This window comes from Periophthalmus magnuspinnatus, chromosome 22 (genome assembly GCF_009829125.3).
Source record: "Periophthalmus magnuspinnatus isolate fPerMag1 chromosome 22, fPerMag1.2.pri, whole genome shotgun sequence".
NCBI lineage: Eukaryota > Metazoa > Chordata > Actinopteri > Gobiiformes > Gobiidae > Periophthalmus > Periophthalmus magnuspinnatus.
Window position 1 is genome coordinate 28,851,280 of NC_047147.1, and position 19,724 is coordinate 28,871,003.

Sequence of the window (19,724 nt, forward strand, 5' to 3'; positions counted from 1 at the left end):
ATCCTCTGCTCAGTTGTTGCTAAACTCCTCCTTAAGTTAAATTAAAATACTTGTGATTGACAGATCGGTGGAGGAAAATTCCCAACTTGTATGTTTCTCTTTTGGAGGAAAGACTTAAAAAATACGTGAATGACAACAGATGTTTTTGAATTTCTTCCATTTACTTGAAGCGGACAGCTTCTACTTTTGTCAAATTAAAAGCTTTATAATCTTTGACGGATGCGTTTTTGTGTCAGTCCAATGAAGATGGGCAGATGAAAAAGGCTCTGGATGGTGAAATATCTTCCATTTACAACTAGACAGCTCCTTCTTAAGTCAAATTAAAATGTTCTGTAAAGCTCGTTATCCAGCGGTTGTTTGCACAAATGTCTTAAAACAAGTTTAGCGAGTAGCAAAAGATGAAGTCAAATTAAAATGCTTTTCATAGGTCATTTGTCAAGTAGGCAGGTGGGTGGATGAAACAGATATGTTTTGGATGGCTAAATATCTTCCATTTACTTCAACGAGACAGCGAGCTCCTTCAGATTCAAACGCTCGCGTGATCCCGCGGTCGTCTCGGCGACTCGCTGATTTACATCACGCTGCATTTGCCCTTCAGTCTCTCGGCGCGGGACTGTTTTCCAGACCGTTTCCCGTCGATGTTGAGGCTCATATTCCTCTTCTTGTCCAGGTTGAGCAGCTCCTGGAACAATTCGGTGACGTTGTGGTTGGTTTTGGCCGAGGTTTCCATGAAAGCGCACTTCCACTGTTTGGACTGGGCTTCTCCGTCTTTGGTCTCCACTTCTCGTTGGGTCTCGTCGCTCTTGTTGCCCACGAGCATGATCGGGATGGACTCCACGTTCCCCTTGATGGCCAAGATCTGGAAAGACACAATGAGACATGGTTTAGATCAGTGGGTTGTGAGTTATTGTTTTTGGATGTGGTTATACTCGTGTGCGCAGTAACTGTGTTACTCTCTCGACTTATGGCCGACTGTGGCTCAGTTGGTAGAGCGTTTGTCCACTGATCTGAAGGTTGGCAGTTCGAGTCCCGCTCTCGACATAAACAGCATTGGCAGAGCTTCAATATGTGAAAGATAAAACTATATTTTTAGGCGCTCAGTATTTATCGTTCGCACATTTTCTTTGCACTTGTGAGAAACTTTTCATATCTTTTTTTGGTACAGCAGAAAGTTTGATTTTTCTGATCATAATCACACTTAGACCTGTCGGAGTAATGGCCGTCGACTTATGGTTTAAAACTTTTGGAGGACGTAGAATCTACATTGAACCAGTTCCATTTCAGGCCCAGCTCTTCCCTGGACCTTAAACATAAACTCATTTGTTGAGGGTTGGCGTTTATCAGCCGCCTCCTCAGAGTCAGACGGCGGCTGATTAGTCAAGTCTCCATCAATCCACGTGTGATTTCCCCAGGGCCGAACAAACGGACTCACTAAAATGAATCAATGACTCAGAGCAGTGACCCACTATGAGCAGAGAACAACATGCACAGATTTATTCTGAAAAACTACACCATATATTACAAAATAAAAGCATCTGTGACAAGAGCTCAGGGAACATGTTGGATGATTCTTGGTTATTGTCTCATTGTTTGGTTGTTGTTGTTGTACTTGGATTTTAGACACATGATTTTTTCTTGTTATGGACATTTTGAGCAGTTTTCACCATTAAAAAAATAAAATACACCGATCCCTGGTTTATCGTGGGAGTCACGTTGTAAAAATAACCCGCAATAGGAAATCTGTGAAGCATCAGCTTTATTTTTTACATTATTCTCTCTGTTTTTGTCTGTAAAACCCCTCACCACACACTTTATACACTTTTCTCACACAGGCGTTAACATTTTCTCACATTTCTCTCTCGTTTAAACTCTCTCAAAGTTCAAACCTTCGTAGGCGTCTTTGTCGGTGCAGAACGTTTCATCGACATTGTGGGTTTTGTCGGGGAGAAAACAAATTGCAAACACACAGCACTTCAGAGTCACACTGAGATCCAACGTTTATGTAAATTTGTCTGAACACATTCTGTACTGGACAGGAGACACGGCACGGAGGAGACTGATGGACAATGGTCTACAGTCCAACAGCCAATCAAGACGCACGACACAATGGTCTACAGTCCAACAGCCAATCAGGACGCACGACACAATGGTCTACAGTCCAACAGCCAATCAGGACGCACGACACAATGGTCTACAGTCCAACAGCCAATCAGGACGCACGACACAATGGTCTACAGTCCAACAGCCAATCAGGACGCACGACACAATGGTCTACAGTCCAACAGCCAATCAGGACGCACGACACAATGGTCTACAGTCCAACAGCCAATCAGGACGCACGACACAATGCACGTTCAGACCCTGTTTTGCCCAAGGAGGAGCTGAAATTGCACTGCCGACCTGTGGGTCAGTGGATCTGGACACTCGACCAATAATGTTTACATTGAGAGTGGGATTTGAACTGCCAACTTTTGGATCAAACACTCCATAAACGGAGCTACTGTCGTCCAGTTAAACCAAGTGTATTTCCTTTAAACAGAATAGAAAATGGTTCAGTTTTAAGGTCGATCACTGACACAAACCCCCTGACACACTCTGAACTACATCAGCACAGTCCATCCCCTCAGCTCTAAACGTGATGGTCCTCAGACCTGTTGGTAGATGGGCTTGAGCTCCTCCAGAGACTGTCGGCTGGTGATGGAGTAGACCAGGATGAAGGCGTGGCCTTTGGAGATGGAGAGGCGCTGCATGGCGGGAAACTGGTGGCTCCCGGTGGTGTCCGTGATCTGAAGAGTGCACACGCTCTTGTCACAGCTGATCACCTGACGATACGTGTCCTCCACCGTCGGGATGTACGTGTCTCTGAACGTCCCTTTGACGAAGCGAAGCACCAGGGAGCTCTTCCCCACTCCCCCCGCCCCGAACACCACCACGCGGTAATCATTACTCTGCTCCGGCATCCTGCCCCGATCAGGGTGTGCGCTGGTTACACCTGCGGAGAAACACAAGATGTTTATTTGTTCAAAGGTAGAAAAGAGATTAGTCTTCAACACGGCAAAGGTCCCCCACGGCCCCTCCACACAAAACATACAACATACAATATAAACATACAATATTAATATAAATATGTAATAATATGTCATAAAATATAATACAAATGTGCTCAGGTCTCTGGCTCCTGTGGCTCAGAGAAAAGAGTCTCTCCATGGACCAGCACCAAAACCAAAACTAAACCAGCCATAAGAACCATCTCACACTCTGAGGACTTCAGGGACCCGCCTCCTGATGTAGACCTGGTTCAGTCCTGGTTCAGTCCTGGTTCAGTCCTGGTTCAGTCCTCGTTCAGTCCTCGTTCAGTCCTCGTTCAGTCCTCGTTTAGTCCTCGTTTAGTCCTCGTTTAGTCCTGATTCAGTCCTCGTTTAGTCCTGATTCAGTCCTCGTTCAGTCCTCGTTTAGTCCTCGTTTAGTCCTCGTTCAGTCCTCGTTCAGTCCTCGTTCAGTCCTGGTTCAGTCCTGGTTCAGTCCTGGTTCAGTCCTGGTTCAGTCCTCGTTCAGTCCTCGTTCAGTCCTCGTTCAGTCCTCGTTTAGTCCTCGTTTAGTCCTCGTTTAGTCCTGATTCAGTCCTCGTTTAGTCCTGATTCAGTCCTCGTTCAGTCCTCGTTTAGTCCTCGTTTAGTCCTCGTTCAGTCCTCGTTCAGTCCTCGTTCAGTCCTGGTTCAGTCCTGGTTCAGTCCTGGTTCAGTCCTCGTTTAGTCCTCGTTTAGTCCTCGTTCAGTCCTCGTTCAGTCCTCGTTCAGTCCTCGTTCAGTCCTGATTCAGTCCTCGTTCAGTCCTCGTTCAGTCCTCGTTCAGTCCTCGTTCAGTCCTCGTTCAGTCCTCGTTTAGTTCTCGTTCAGTCCTCGTTCAGTCCTCGTTCAGTCCTGGTTCAGTCCTGGTTCAGTCCTCGTTTAGTCCTCGTTTAGTCCTCGTTCAGTCCTCGTTTAGTTCTCGTTTAGTTCTCGTTCAGTTCTCGTTCAGTCCTGGTTCAGTCCTCGTTCAGTCCTCGTTCAGTCCTCGTTCAGTCCTCGTTTAGTCCTCGTTCAGTCCTCGTTTAGTTCTCGTTCAGTCCTGATTCAGTCCTCGTTCAGTCCTCGTTCAGTCCTCGTTCAGTCCTCGTTTAGTTCTCGTTTAGTTCTCGTTTAGTTCTCGTTCAGTCCTGGTTCAGTCCTGGTTCAGTCCTTGTTTAGTCCTCGTTTAGTCGTGCAGAGGGTGTTCAGGGTTGACAGTCGTCTGGGTTTTTCCTGTGCTGAAAGGTAAAGTGGACAAACATCAGGGGCCTCTGTGGCTTTGAGCTTCAGGAGATGGATGAGTTTCTGCTTCACATCGATACAAACTGAAAAAAGAGCCATGATGTACAAACACACACTCACAGATCGAGCAGATAAAGGAGCTCGTTCTGAAAAGTGATTTACGGCTCTGCGTCGCTCCATCGATGAAAGAAAAGAGAATAAACGGCTTTAATTGTGTCTGTGTGAGTTCAAAGGTCATGTCCACTGTGTCTGACCATAAAATAAACATTGTGGAACTTTTCTGTTGCAGAGTTTGCTGCTGCCTCCTTGTCTCCATGGAGATCTGATTGTTTTGTGTGTAATTTTGCACAGAAATGTAATAAAAGAAAAAAAAACTCTATCATCTCAATATGGAGACAATCAGGAGGCACAGGTCAGATCTGTGGAGAGGCAAGCTTGTTTTTCCAGGTATTTGTTCCTCCCTCGTTCCCTCCTCCTTCGTTCCCTCCTCCCTCGTTCCCTCCTCCCTCGTTCCCTCCCCCCTCGTTCCCTCCTCATTCCCTTGTTCCCTCCCCCCTCGTTCCCTCGTTCCCTCCTCCCTCGTTCCCTCCTCCTTCGTTCCCTCCTCCCTCGTTCCCTCGTTCCCTCCTCCCTCGTTCCCTCCTCCTTCGTTCCCTCCTCCCTCATTCCCTCCTCCCTCGTTCCCTCCTCCCTCGTTCCCTCCTCCCTCGTTCCCTCCTCCCTCGTTCCCTCCCCCCTCGTTCCCTCCTCCCTCGTTCCCTCCTCCCTCGTTCCCTCCCCCCTCGTTCCCTCCTCATTCCCTCGTTCCCTCCCCCCTCGTTCCCTCCTCGTTCCCTCATTCCCTCCCCCCTCGTTCCCTCGTTCCCTCCTCCCTTGTTCCCTCCTCCCTCGTTCCCTCCCCCCTCGTTCCCTCATTCCCTCCCCCCTCGTTCCCTCCTCATTCCCTCGTTCCCTCCCCCCTCGTTCCCTCGTTCCCTCCTCCTTCGTTCCCTCCTCCCTCGTTCCCTCGTTCCCTCCTCCTTCGTTCCCTCCTCCCTCGTTCCCTCATTCTCTCCCCCCTCGTTCCCTCATTCCCTCCCCCCTCGTTCCCTCCCCTTCTTGGTGAATATTTATCGTACATTTTCTTTGCAGCTCTGAGACAGTTTTGGTTTCTTATTAGTTTCTTATTTTGTCGTTTGATCAGATCTGAGCTGTAGAAAGTTGAATAAATCATTTCTGTGACTCATTCCAGACACAAACTGCACCAAACTGTACATTTCAGATTTGTTTTTGCGCTGAGCCGTGCAGGCGGTGATGGTGTTTGGGATTAAAAACTGTGGAGAAATTTGAATTTTTACCTATGACGCAACAAAACTGGACACAACTCAGCTGGATCCAAGTAAAATACAATTCAACACAAAAACACAACTCCAGGTTTGTTTCATGTCTGTGGTGTGAATCTGCTCTTGGGTTTTTGTGTCAGTGAAATAAATGTTTATGTTTTTTTATTTACTTCAGTTTATTGTGACAGGCTCAATTTTGTAATGTTCAAAAGAGAAACTCCATTTTATCTTTAAAGTCGTTCATTCCCATCTTTCCTCTCCTTTAAATTCACTCGCTCCTTTTTCTAATTGAACACAAAACCTCTGACTTGCAGTTCTTAAATGAATTAATGCAACACGATCGTCCCCGGAGCCAAACGGCCTCAGCAGATTTAGGTCCGACGCTTCTCCGTCGCAGAACGACGTCGCGCCTCGTTCATTTCAAAAGCCAATGTCACCTTCAGCTCAAAATATGCACATAATTTACCCCGAGAGCCACTTCCACGGCATCAGCCACATTAGACACAAAGATCAAGAGGCCGATTAAACGGGCGCCAAAGCCGTCACGCGCCGCCGCCGTCTCGTTTGAGGGTTTTAGAGGAACGCTCCCGTTATTGGACGATGAGTGGTTTATGGGATCAACGGATTTACACGTATTTTGTGCAGAGTAATATCCATCCAGGCCAGTTACGGCGTAAATACACGGGTCAGAGTCGGGCTGTGGATAATGAGGCTGGAGTCGACCGAAGACGTGTCCCGACGTTTGATTGGTCAACTCAAAAGGGGGCGTGGCAAAAGCTGTCAAAACTATTACGTAATCTCTATGTATCTGACCCAAACTGTACTCACAAGACTGTACCTGCAAAACAACGATTTATGTAGATTTATGCAGATTTATGTAGATTTATGCAGATTTATGCAGGTGAACACGGTAAAATACACACAAATACAAACAGTTTATCATTAAAATTATCAGTCAAATATAATAAAATGTTAAAATGTCCCATGTCCAGTTCAGTCTGTTTCCTACAGTTGGACAAATATTAAAAATCATTATGTGCAGATTTTTACAGAGAAACAACAGAACAAAATGAACCAGACTCAACAAACTCGATTATCTAAATTGTGTTTTTTCAAATTTCTAGTAAAATTATTCAGACGTACAGACAGTTTCAGAGTCTGAAGCTGATTCTGTTTGAGGGTTTGAAAAGAAAAAGCCACAGGAGCAAACGCCGTGAGTTTAATCTGTTTTTACATGAACACAACCAGACAAATGTTTGTTTTTCCTACTTTCTCCATTTTAGAAACATATGGACCACATCAAATATACAAAGTGACTTTTATGGAATTATGCAGCGAAGACAAAAGTTAAATAACTCGATAACTCAATTAAACTCCATTAAACAAAGAGCGACTCCTCTGAGGATCTGAACATGTGTGAAGATCCATCTACAGTACAGCATTTACACACATCAACACATAAAACAACAGCAAAACAACAGCAAAAACGACAATAAAACAACAGCAAAACGACAGCAAAACGACAGCAAAAACGACCGTGAAAACGACAGCAAAAACGACAATAAAACAACAGCAAAAACGACAATAAAACAACAGCAAAACAACAGCAAAAACGACAATAAAACAACAGCAAAAACGACAATAAAACAACAGCAAAAACGACAATAAAACAACAGCAAAACAACAGCAAAAACGACAATAAAACAATAGCAAAAACGACAATAAAACAACAGCAAAAACGACCGTGAAAACGACAGCAAAAACGACAATAAAACAGCAAAAATGACAATAAAACGACAGCAAAACAACAGGAAAAACGACAATAAAACAACAAAACAACAGCAAAAACGACCGTGAAAACGACAGCAAAAACGACAATAAAACAACAGCAAAAACGACAATAAAACAACAGCAAAAACGACCGTGAAAACGACAGCAAAAACGACAATAAAACAACAGCAAAAACGACAATAAAACAACAGCAAAAACGACAATAAAACAACAGCAAAAACGACCGTGAAAACGACAGCAAAACAACAGCAAAAACGACAATAAAACAACAGCAAAAACGACAATAAAACAGCAAAAATGACAATAAAACGACAGCAAAACGACCGTGAAAACGACAGCAAAAACGACAATAAAACAACAGCAAAAACGACAATAAAACAACAGCAAAACAACAGCAAAAACGACAATAAAACAACAGCAAAACAACAGCAAAAACGACAATAAAACAACAGCAAAAACGACAATAAAACAACAGCAAAACAACAGCAAAAACGACAATAAAACAACAGCAAAACAACAGGAAAAACGACAATAAAACAACAAAACAACAGCAAAAACGACCGTGAAAACGACAGCAAAAACGACAATAAAACAACAGCAAAAACGACAATAAAACAACAGCAAAACAACAGCAAAAACGACAATAAAACAACAGCAAAAATGACAATAAAACGACAGCAAAACAACAGGAAAAACGACAATAAAACAACAAAACAACAGCAAAAACGACCGTGAAAACGACAGCAAAAACGACAATAAAACAACAGCAAAAACGACAATAAAACAACAGCAAAACAACAGGAAAAACGACAATAAAACAACAGCAAAACAACAGGAAAAACGACACCTAAACGACAGCAAAAACGACAATAAAACAGCAAAAACAACAATAAAACAACAGCAAAAACAACCGTGAAAATGACAGAAAAACGACAATAAAACAACAGCAAAACAACAGCAAAAACGACAATAAAACAACAGCAAAAACGACAATAAAACAACAGCAAAAACGACCGTGAAAACGACAGCAAAAACGACAATAAAACAACAGCAAAAATGACAATAAAACAACAGCAAAACAACAGCAAAAACGACAATAAAACAACAAAAATGACAATAAAACGACAGCAAAACAACAGGAAAAACGACAATAAAACAACAAAACAACAGCAAAAACGACCGTGAAAACGACAGCAAAAACGACAATAAAACAACAGCAAAACAACAGCAAAAACGACAATAAAACAAGAGCAGTCTCATCTTCCAGAGCAGACAAACACAGCGACATTAACAACAAAACAAAACAAAAGGTGAGAAATCTGAGCTAAACAAAATATCAGACCTTGTACTTTTCTATGTTCATCTATTTTTATTTGGTAAAAACAAATCAAACAGTTAAAGTTCTAGTTGAGCTGAGACTTTTAGGTCATTTTTAGAGCCGATAATCACAGACACCAGAGTCTCACACATCCACTCACACGTTTAGAAAGTCGCCTCGTTCACACCCACACGGCACATTCACAGGAAGAACAGGCTCAAACACGTCCTGGTACACGCCAAGACACGCCAAGACACGGACAGACACGCCACGCCACGGACAGACACGGCAAGACACGGGATATAATTAACCTGGACTCGTCTCCTCTTATTGGCCCACAATAATATTTAAGTCAATAAATCTAAAAAAAACCCCTGTAGATTTAGGCTGAGTTCTTCTCTCAAACTGAAAACACTCTGTTCCACCTTGTGATGTCATCATGTGGTGATACAGGAAGTGCTCCACTGTGTTTTTAAACTCCACCTTCACTAGAATCATCTGGATCATTTCAGTCCTGGAGTTGTCTCTTATCTCGACTGAACTAAAGGTAAAAGGAGGAGTTAACATGAAAACTACCACCTGATGACATCACAAGGTGGAACGTCGCATTTTGATCTTTGTAGATGTAACAGACTAATAATAAAATGACTCAAACATGTGAATGAAACAAAACACAACTCCAGTGTGTGTTTGAGGAGGACATTAGAAAATGGATTAAAGCTACAAGAGTTTATTTTACGTAACATCGGATCTTTAAATATCGAACACACCAAATGAACTCTCCAGAAACACACTTCTCTGCTTTGCCTGGAATGTTTCAGAGTATGGCATTAAAAGGTATTTATCTAACACATTTTTACAGCTGAAATCTTTATTAATGCGAGTGTCTTTGCTCTGTTCCAGTCTCAGGTGGAGCTACTCATCTCTGTGTATAAATATGTTTAATGCCAAACTGTGGAACTTTAGCCGAAGAAACACCATCTCCATGGAAACAGGTGCTGGGCCTTTTTATTGAGAATTCTGTTTGTTCCACAGGTCAGAGGAAAAACAGGTGTAAAAACATTTGTGACGCAGCGTTTTATAAAACCAAAATGAAGTATTTTTATTTTGAAAAGAACTGAATCTGAAAATAGAACATTTAAAAAGACCAACTGTGTTTAAAATCAGCACGGCTCATTCTGACAATAATAGTTTCAATTATGCAGAAGCTGGACTGATTTTAGCAGCGACAGAAAAGCTGTTTTTGCAGAGCTGTTTTCAGGGGGATAATTAAAGCTCCATAACGTCATCTTTTGTGTCTTATTTTGTGATTGTTCTGGCTCCAGCTGGTCCCATCAGATAGCCGCCGTCCTCCTCCGGGCCGGCTCTTTGTTGTGCGCTCCCACTGTTGCTAAGCGCTCGGCCGAGGTTTTGTTTTGGAGCTGACTTCAGACGCCGAGATGGTTTTGGACACAGAAACTGCACCGAGTCAAGAAACAGATTTATCATCATGTTTTTATCAAACTCCTCTGTGTTTTTAAAACCCAAACACTTTGAATAAACTGCTGTCCAGATCAGGGGCTGTTTCCACGGTAACATTATAGAACATAGAGTTTAAAATGGAGGTGGAGGAAACGTCAGTATTCCCTCCATGTTCTTCCTCTTATCCGGGGTGTGGGGGCAGCAGTCTGAGCAGGGACTCTCAGACTTCCCTCACCCCAGACACGTCCTCCAGCTCCTCTGGTGAGACCCCAAGGTGTTCCCAGGCCAGAGAGACATAGTCACTCCAGCGTGTCCTGCGTCTCCCCCAGGGCCTCCTCCCGGTGGGACATGAACACCTCCCCAGGGAAAAGTCAGAATTCCATGGTGGAATCTGCTGTTTTACTGTGTTTAATCTGGTTTATGGTTCATTTTCTTTCCTGGTCCTTTCCACATGAGACAAAACTGGCACAAAGTTCAACATCTCAAAAAAAAAAATAAAAAAAATTTATAATAATATATTTTCAGAATATCCACACAAGATCTCACCCCGTGGGGTCAAAATGACACAAGAACAGTGAGCACCAGACCTACTGTGCATCATGGGGGTGGAAACATCATGCTTTGGGGCTGTTTTTCTGCAAAGGGACCAGGACGACTGATCCATGTAAAGGAAAGAATGAACGGGGCCAAACACACCGCCCGGGCAACGAAGGAGAGGCTTCATAAGAAGCATTTCAAGGTCCTGGAGTGGCCCAGTCTCCAGATCTCAACCCCATAGAAAATCTTTGGGGGGAGTTGAAAGTCCATGTTGCCCCAAAACATCACTGCTCTAGAGGAGATCTGCAGGAGGAACGGACCAAACTACAGCAACAGAGAAAACCTCTGGAGACAGAAAACGACCTGTCACTGCAACAAAGGGAATATAACAAAGTATGAGATGAACTTCTGTTATTGACCAAATATTTATTTTACACCATAATTTGTAAATAAATTTATTCAAAATCCTACAGTGTGATTTCCTGGATCTTTCATTCTGTCTCATAGTTGAAGTGAAACTATGATGAAAATTACAGGCGTCTCATCTTTTTAAGAGGGAGAACCTGCACAATTGGTGTTTGACTAAATACTTTTTTGTCCTACTGTAACTCGTGTCTCTTGTTGTCGTCTCTTGCTTCACTGCGGCTCACACTAATCGAGTCTTAAGTCTTCATAACAGCCGCTGGATTCTCATCAGTGTAAATCCATGCGGCGGGTGAACGTGCTCGTGTCCGGCTGCTCTGTCCAGGAGATTGCACCGCTGTGGTCTTGGGCTTAGGAGCTAATCGTCGGGCTTAACCTCGTCGTAGTACGAGCTCCGCACTGACCCAATTCCCAAGACTTAGGTACGAGACTCCTCCAGCCTCAGACTCTAACTGCTCGTATCATAAATAATCACACATTTATGTCTTAGTAGATGCTGAGAGACGCTGTAGATAAAGGTCAGATGTGACTTACTGCACGGCTCTTGTGATAAAGACGAGGATCAATACTCGAGCTTCAGTGAGTTCATTTGATGTAAATCCTCAGACTGTTCACTCTTAAAACCTCTGAGTCTTTATCAAACGTGCAGGATGTAAAAGGAGAAGTTTTTTCTTCAGTTTTTTCAGATGAGGTGAAGGGGGCGGGGCCGACACACAGACAATCATCCCAAAGCATCATGGTCTTTTTACAGGTTCGGCATCAATATGTTTCACAATTAGATACAGAACTTGTCACAAAGCACAAAGCAGATCCTCAAGTACGAATCGAGCGAGTGCCATTAGAGATCCAGGATGTGCCTTTAAATAATCCTTCATATGGATTTAAGGTTTTAGATTATGTAAAACTGACTCTTGTGACATTTAAACCACGTTATGATGTCGTTGTGATGTCGTTGTGATGTCGTTGTGATGTCGTTGTGATGTCGTTGTGATGTCGTTGTGATGTCGTTGTGATGTCGTTGTGATGTTTCCTCATCACAAACAGACCTGGAGTTGTGTTTTGTGTGAATGAATCAAAACACAACTCCAGAACAGCCCTGTTTGTGTTTGGCGTGAAGCATCATGCTCCCTGACCTCTGACCTCTGTGACATCACTCACGCCCTGTTGCTGTTACACTTATTAAATCCCACATTTCCTTAAACAGATGAACTGAACAGTTTACAGTTCACTTTAGTAAACATCAGTAAGAATGTGTGAATCTATCTTTGTTTTTATTTTCCCTTTATCTCAGTGTGAGATCAGTGTAGTCTGTTTGTGTAGCAGTTAGCTTTAGCTTTAGCATTAGCTTTAGCCTTAGCACTAGCTTTAGCACCTGACCTGAGTTACACCATGTGGCTTTATCATCACCTGCTGCTCACAGTCTGGAGTCATGTGGGACGACACGTTAACAAGTGTCATTATGTGTAAATGAATCAGAGAATTACACATTTTACTTTTTTAATGATGAATTTAAATGTTTGTAAAAAACACAGACGCACACGGAGACGCACACGGAGACGCACACGGAGACGCACACGGAGACACACACGTCCATGAACATCACAATCAACTGTGTTCATTTAAGAGACACGATGTGAAGTCACATTCAGCTCACGTCTGTTTAGGACGATGTTCAAATACAACATGTGAGTGAAGAAGAGGAGGAGGAGGAGGAGGAAGAGGAGGAGGAGGAGGAGGAGGAGGAAGAGGAGGAGGAGGAAGAAGAGGCAGAGGAGGAAGAGGAGGAGGAGGCAGAGGAGGAAGAGGAGGAGGAGGAAGAGGAGCTCAGAGTGGCAGATGGCGACAGGGACACACTCAGTATAACGACTTTAACGACGCTGTCGACGCCAAAACTGAAGAAACTGAAGAAACTGAAGAAATGCAAACACAGAGACGACAGTAAAAATGTGAGTTTAAAGGGACCTGCTCATAAAAGAAGTAAAATATAAAGTGTTTAATAGTTTTATTGTTTAATTGTTTTATTGTTTTATTGGAGCAGCACATTTAAACTGGTTTCATGTTTTCAGATCTGCTTCAGTCGTTTAATAATCTGTTTCACACGTGTCTGAGTTTAGACTAAATGTCCCGTCTGTTTCAGTAGAAAACACTTTATCTGCTTTGTCACGTTTTTAAGACGTAAAAATCAGGCACGGCTCCTTTAACAATTTAACACAATATTATTTAATCAAAAGTCCTCAAAATGTCGCCTGCAAAAAGGAAACTGAATCTACAGAATGAGCAGAGACAGAGCCACACTGAAGCTCACACTGAAGCTCACACTGAAGCTCACACTGAAGCTCACACTGAAGCTCACACTGAAGCAGAGGCTCACACTGAAGCTCACACTGAAGCTCACACTGAAGCTCACACTGAGGGTGAATCCCTCTGAGTCCTGGAGACTCTCCCTGATGAATCTGCAGTTTCACCTCCACCTGTTTGTTTCCTTTAAGACGAGGAAAGAAGATCATGGATCATTTATGGATCATTTCATTTATGGATCATTCATGTTGTCGACATGATTCATCTGTTTCTGTGGAGCTGAAAATAGTCCAGATTATTAATATGTTTGTTTTTTTCAGATTAAATTCTCTGCAGTCCATTGGAAATGTGCAAAATGAAGCAGCAAAATACTATTTTTCATATTTGAGCACTACATTATGTTTTTATTAGATTCTTATTATAAACAACATAAATAACATGTTTAAAAAAATAAAATACTCACATAAAAGTCGTGGTGTTTTAAATGTTCCAAAGACACAAGTGTGTGTGAAAATAAATGTACTGCCCAAGGACACAACAACAGAGAGCAAACACACGACAAACAGCGAGGATGGAACCACCAAACTGGTGGTTAAAGGGAGGAAACATGTGTCACCAAACCATTCATAACTCACACGAACACGACCGTAATGTCCCACAGTGTGGCTTTAATGTGGGAGTCTTTTTTTCACAAACACTTCAGATGTAAGATTCACATTTAATGCCACACTGTGGAACATGGATGGAAAAACAGAAAAAAGCAGCAGAAAAAGCTCAAAAAGCTCTCGCCGCTTAGAGATTTACTTTTGTTTGTGTTTTGTTAAATGTCCCATGATGCACTGCTCTGATCTGCTCTAATGTCGTTTCCTCGTCACACACAGACCTGGAGTTGTGTTTGTTTCATTCACACGTTTAACGCACAAACCTGCAGATTTAGGCTGAGAAAAGTCTGTCCACCTTGTGATGTCATCAGGTGGTGACACAGGAAGTGCTCCACTGTGTTTTTAAACTTCACCTCCTAGAATCATTTGGATCATTTCAGTCCTGGAGTCGTCTCTTATCTCGACTGAACTAAAGGTAAAAGGAGGAGTTCACTTGATGACATCACAAGGTGGAACGTCGCATTTTGAGCTTTGTAGATGTTGGAGATGTTCATTTTAAGTAGCACGGGACTTTAACACATCAGACTGTCTCATAAAACAGATTCTGGATAAACTTCATGGTTTAATGTTGATTCTGAAACAGCCGCAGTTTAATTTACAAACATGTTTTATATTTAGGACCTGAACGTCTTTTTCCAAAACGGCCCCGTCTCCTAAATCTAAAAACAGATTTTCATTTGAATCACAGTCGCAGCGACGTGTCCACTGTCCCCGATTCAACGTCTGAAAGACACGTGTCCCGTAAACACGTGTCCCGTAAACACGTGTCCCGTAAACACGTGTGAGCGAAGTGTCCCAAAACATTCAGATTTGTTTATTTTGTTTTGATCAGTTTTGACTGAATTTATTCTTGGACATTCTGTATTTCACCTGATTTAAACAGTTTATGTCTTTAAATGTGTAGTTGCTATAGCAACTAACAATTCAAAACGCAATATTACGTCTGAACGTCCAGAGTCCTCAAAATGTCGCCTGGAAATAAGAAGCTGAACCCGACGATAACAGGACGATAAAAAACAGTGTGTCCACACATACGACACTAAAGTCCACACGTGTGTCCACACTAAAGTCCACACGTGTGTCCACACTAAAGTCCACACGTGTGTCCACACTAAAGTCCACACGTGTGTCCACACTAAAGTCCACACGTGTGTCCACACTAAAGTCCACACGTGTGTCCACACATATGACATTAAAGACGTGTCCACATACGACAGATACTTTCTCTTGGATCACGTCACGTTTCCACGGTAACCACCTATTTTTGCCTTTGTTTCCATGAGTTGAGTCATTTCTATGTTTCGTTCTTATGTAATAGAGCAAAAACAATACTGTATAAGGTTAAAAGAGTGAATATTTATCTAACAGAGTACTTCTGACCAGTGTAGTATTCACTATTAGTACTTTAATAGTAGTATTGTAGTATTTCACAGGTTGTACGTGTCATATTCCACTGCAGGTCTCTGTACTTTTCTCTCAGCTCAATTATTTGTCCATTAACTGCACAGTTTTCATCTCAGTTGTTTGAAATAGTCAAGTATTATTGTGTTTTTTCCGCAGTACTTCTGACCATCGCTGACCGCTGTGTTTATACTTTTATACTCTTAGTTTTTAAAGGTTTTAAATCTCGTCTCCGTTCACTAAATCCTCAGAGACATCGTCCTCATTTTAAACTCTGGTCCAAACTGATGCAGGACAAACTGTACAAGTATTTTACATCCCTCTGTCCCTCAGTGTCCACTCCTCTGTCCCTCAGTGTCCACTCCTCTGCCCCTCAGTGTCCACTCCTCTGTCCCTCAGTGTCCACTCCTCTGTCCCTCAGTGTCCACTCCTCTGTCCCTCAGTGTCCACTCCTCTGTCCCTCAGGAAGTGACTCAGACACACACGCAGTCCAGGCCCACGTGATTCACACCTTCAACAACACGGATAGATGGATAGATGGAGAGATGGAGAGATGGATGGATAGATGGAGGAAGAGGAGAGGATCCAGATGGAGCTTAATCCGCGGCATTTGCCTCAGAAACCAGAGTTTATGCGTCACACTGGCGTCATTCTCACCGCACAGTGTTGTTTTATCAAGGAGCAAAGAGGCAAAGCGCGCGGGCTGCTCCTCCTGCTCCTGCTCCTCATCCTCCTGCTCCTCATCCTCCTGCTCATCCTCCTCTTCCTGCTCCTCATCCTCCTGCTCCTCCTGCAGAGGGGAGCAGACCGGAGCAGACCGGAGCACGCGTCGCCATTACAGCGCAGCAGAGAGACCAGCCCCGGTCATAAAAAAACAGCTTCATTCATAAAAACCAGAGGATCAGAACAAGCACCGAGTCACACGAGTCAAACCCACAGGCCCTCCTGTCCCCTCCTGTCTCCTCCTGTCTCCTCCTGTCTCCTCCTGTCTCCTCCTGTCTCCTCCTGTCTCCTCCTCTCCTCCTCCCTCACTCTTCAAAGCCCTACACCATAATCCTGCGTCTCCCTCTGACAATATGGCTCCACATAAATCTCTTTACGCCGCGTTTAAGTCCAGACCAAAAACAACACAAATGAACCAAATGCATGACGGGAAATGAGGCCCGGGCACAGCGCGCGGGTCCATGCACACATATACACACACATACACATATATATGTGTACACGCTTCAGTCTGACCTGTTTCTGCGCTGAACGGGCTTCAGACTCGGTTCTTGCTTCAGGCGGAGTTTCGGGGCGCGCTGTGCATTTTCCTCGGTTCATGAAGCGACACGGACACGATTTATCCAAAACACGAGAGAAAAAGCCACGGGAGGAGCAGCGGGAGGCGCGGGAGGCGCGGGAGCAGAGGAGCAGAGGAGCAGTGTGTCTGATCCTCTCGTGTCGCGCAGGACGTGGGAGGCGTCGCTCTGAAGCTGCTGTTTCCTTCTTCAGTTGGAGACACTTCCTGGTGGAGGAGAAAAAGAGACGGTTTAATGTTTTTGTCCCAGAGTCTCCTCCAGCCGCGTGGACCTTTGTGTTTGCGCAGATGTTTAAATAAAAAGGAGTTTTTATTTATTTTGTAAAGAGCCGCACGCGCCAAACACCAAACAGCATCTGTGACGTCATTACGATCGTTCTTATATAATCCAAAAACAGCTCACGTGAGGGATTCCCCAGACTCAGCTTCAGCTTCAGATTCAGAAAGAACACACCTGGACGCGCGCGTGCACAGCAGACAAACTGTAGCTTTAAATAGGACAAAGTGAAGCTTTAAGTGGGCGTGGTTTCCTCCTGGAGAGACACGTCACGCGCCTGATCACTGAGCTTTTGTTGTCAGCTTCAGCACCAAGGACAGTCCCAGCTTCAGCTTCAGCACCAACGACCGGTCTCAGCTTCAGCACCAAGGACAGCTCCTGCTTCAGCTTCAGCTTCAGCTTCAGCCGTGACTCAAACCTTCAGAGGATCAGTGAGTTTCTCTGGAGTAAACTCAGTGAAAATGTGAAGATGAACCAGGAAGTGAATCTGCTCCTGACACAAATGAACTCAAACATACACACAGTGTGACCAGGCCCCGTGTGACCAGGCCCCGTGTGAACAGGCCCCGTGTGAACAGGCCCCGTGTGAACAGGCCCCGTGTGAACAGGCCCCGTGTGAACAGCCCCGTGTGAACAGGCCCCGTGTGACCAGGCCCCGTGTGACCAGGCCCCGTGTGAACAGCCCCGTGTGAACAGGCCCCGTGTGAACAGCCCCGTGTGAACAGGCCCCGTGTGACCAGGCCCCGTGTGAACAGGCCCCGTGTGAACAGGCCCGTGTGAACAGGCCCCGTGTGAACAGGCCCGTGTGACCAGGCCCCGTGTGAACAGGCCCGTGTGACCAGGCCCCGTGTGAACAGCCCCGTGTGAACAGGCCCCGTGTGAACAGGCCCCGTGTGAACAGGCCCGTGTGAACAGGCCCGTGTGAACAGGCCCCGTGTGAACAGGCCCCGTGTGAACAGCCCCGTGTGACCAGGCCCCGTGTGAACAGCCCCGTGTGAACAGGCCCCGTGTGAACAGCCCCGTGTGAACAGGCCCCGTGTGAACAGCCCCGTGTGAACAGGCCCCGTGTGACCAGGCCCCGTGTGAACAGGCCCCGTGTGAACAGGCCCGTGTGACCAGGCCCCGTGTGAACAGGCCCCGTGTGAACAGGCCCGTGTGACCAGGCCCCGTGTGAACAGGCCCGTGTGAACAGGCCCCGTGTGAACAGGCCCGTGTGACCAGGCCCCGTGTGAACAGGCCCGTGTGAACAGGCCCCGTGTGAACAGGCCCCGTGTGAACAGGCCCCGTGTGAACAGGCCCCGTGTGAACAGGCCCCGTGTTCTGTTCTGTCCATGACTCACCACAGACATGGACATTGTGTCTGTCTCCCTCTAGTGGTGGAGCGACAAAGTGCAGCCCTCACACAGAGGAGCCACAGAGGAGCCACAGAGGAGCCACAGAGGAGCCACAGAGGAGCCACAGAGGAGCCACAGAGGAGACCAGGTGGTTACAACTAGAATCGAGGGACAGTGGATTATGACGTGTAGATCAGAGGGGTCAGGGGTCAGGGGTCAGGCTGGAGTGTTTAAAGGAGCTGTTGGGATTTTAAATGTTTTGAACTAAGAACGAGTCAAATGCAGCAGCGAGAGAAAAGTGCTGGAAATGTGGATCTAAAGATCTCAAACTGTTCTGATGGATCAGAGACGACTCCAGGACTGAAATGATCCAGATGATTCTAGTGAAGGTGAAGTTTAAAAACACAGTGGAGCACTTCCTGTATCACATGATGACATCAGTGTGAAATGTGCCTTTAATTCATCTTCATTATTATTTTCTGATTCACAAAAGTGTGAATAGGTTTTATAATCCACCTGTTTGAATCAGGTGAGAAAACAAACTCACTCTGGACAAAACCTCAGAACAGTGCGGTTAAAGTGCCACAGTGCAGCTTTAAGATCGATGCCTCGTTTGGCTCCGGCGGCTCAGAGCTCAGCCTTAAAGTGACACGTTACACTAATGTCACTATTTTTACACATGAAATACACAGAGGAGGTTCCATCACTGTTACCTAGCAACCGCAATATTAACACAAGACAAACACAACAACTAAAACTAAAACTAAAATAACTATAAAAACTACAGCCATAACCACGATATCGACTTTTTTCATTCAACACATGAGACTGAACAATTATTTTAGTGGAGCAGGATTTTCTGTGGGACTTTTTCTGATTTATAAACATTTATGACAAACTATTTACTTAATTGTTGCATTTTCATATTTATTTATTTATTGCATCTCTTTTTTTAAATAAATATTCCACATTCAGACTTGTTTTTTGGGGATAATTCTGCTTTATGATCTCATTTCAATTTCATCGTTTATCTTTTGCATTTACGACTGAACAGTTTTTTAACTAATAAAATAAATTACAACACATTGATTTAGTTAAATTAAGGTTTAAACTGTCAGAAAATGCCTCTTTGTGCGTCGTCTTTTTGTGTTGGTGACATGGACTGAGGGAATTCATTGCTATTTCTTGTATTTTTATTGTTTTTCTGCACAAACTGACACTGAACTCATTAAAACTGTGATAAATATTTGCTCCAGGTTCAATCCCAAAATAAAAAGTGATGATTAAAACCTGGACAAACAGAACAGGAAC

The 19,724-nt window shown here is 44.3% G+C and overlaps 1 protein-coding gene across 1 annotated transcript; it reads right to left on the reverse strand.

The window, feature by feature from the left end:
* Positions 1 to 571: 571 nt before the first annotated feature.
* Positions 572 to 2,960, reverse strand: diras1b (DIRAS family, GTP-binding RAS-like 1b). Its single transcript, XM_033988445.2, has 2 exons — positions 2,652 to 2,960; positions 572 to 859 (listed from the first exon to the last, which is right to left on the reverse strand). Exons 1-2 carry the CDS (start codon positions 2,958 to 2,960, stop codon positions 572 to 574), a joined length of 597 nt encoding a protein of 198 aa, XP_033844336.1.
* Positions 2,961 to 19,724: the final 16,764 nt, after the last annotated feature.

What these genes read in the sequence shown, in the direction of transcription:
- diras1b (XM_033988445.2), bottom strand. Translation starts at nt 2,960, where the DNA reads ATGCCGGAGCAGAGTAATGATTACCGCGTGGTGGTGTTCGGGGCGGGG. An exon ending in TCAAGCCCATCTACCAACAG is followed by an intron (nt 860 to 2,651) that starts GTCTGAGGACCA and finishes GTGTCTTTCCAG; the next exon opens with ATCTTGGCCATCAAGGGGAA.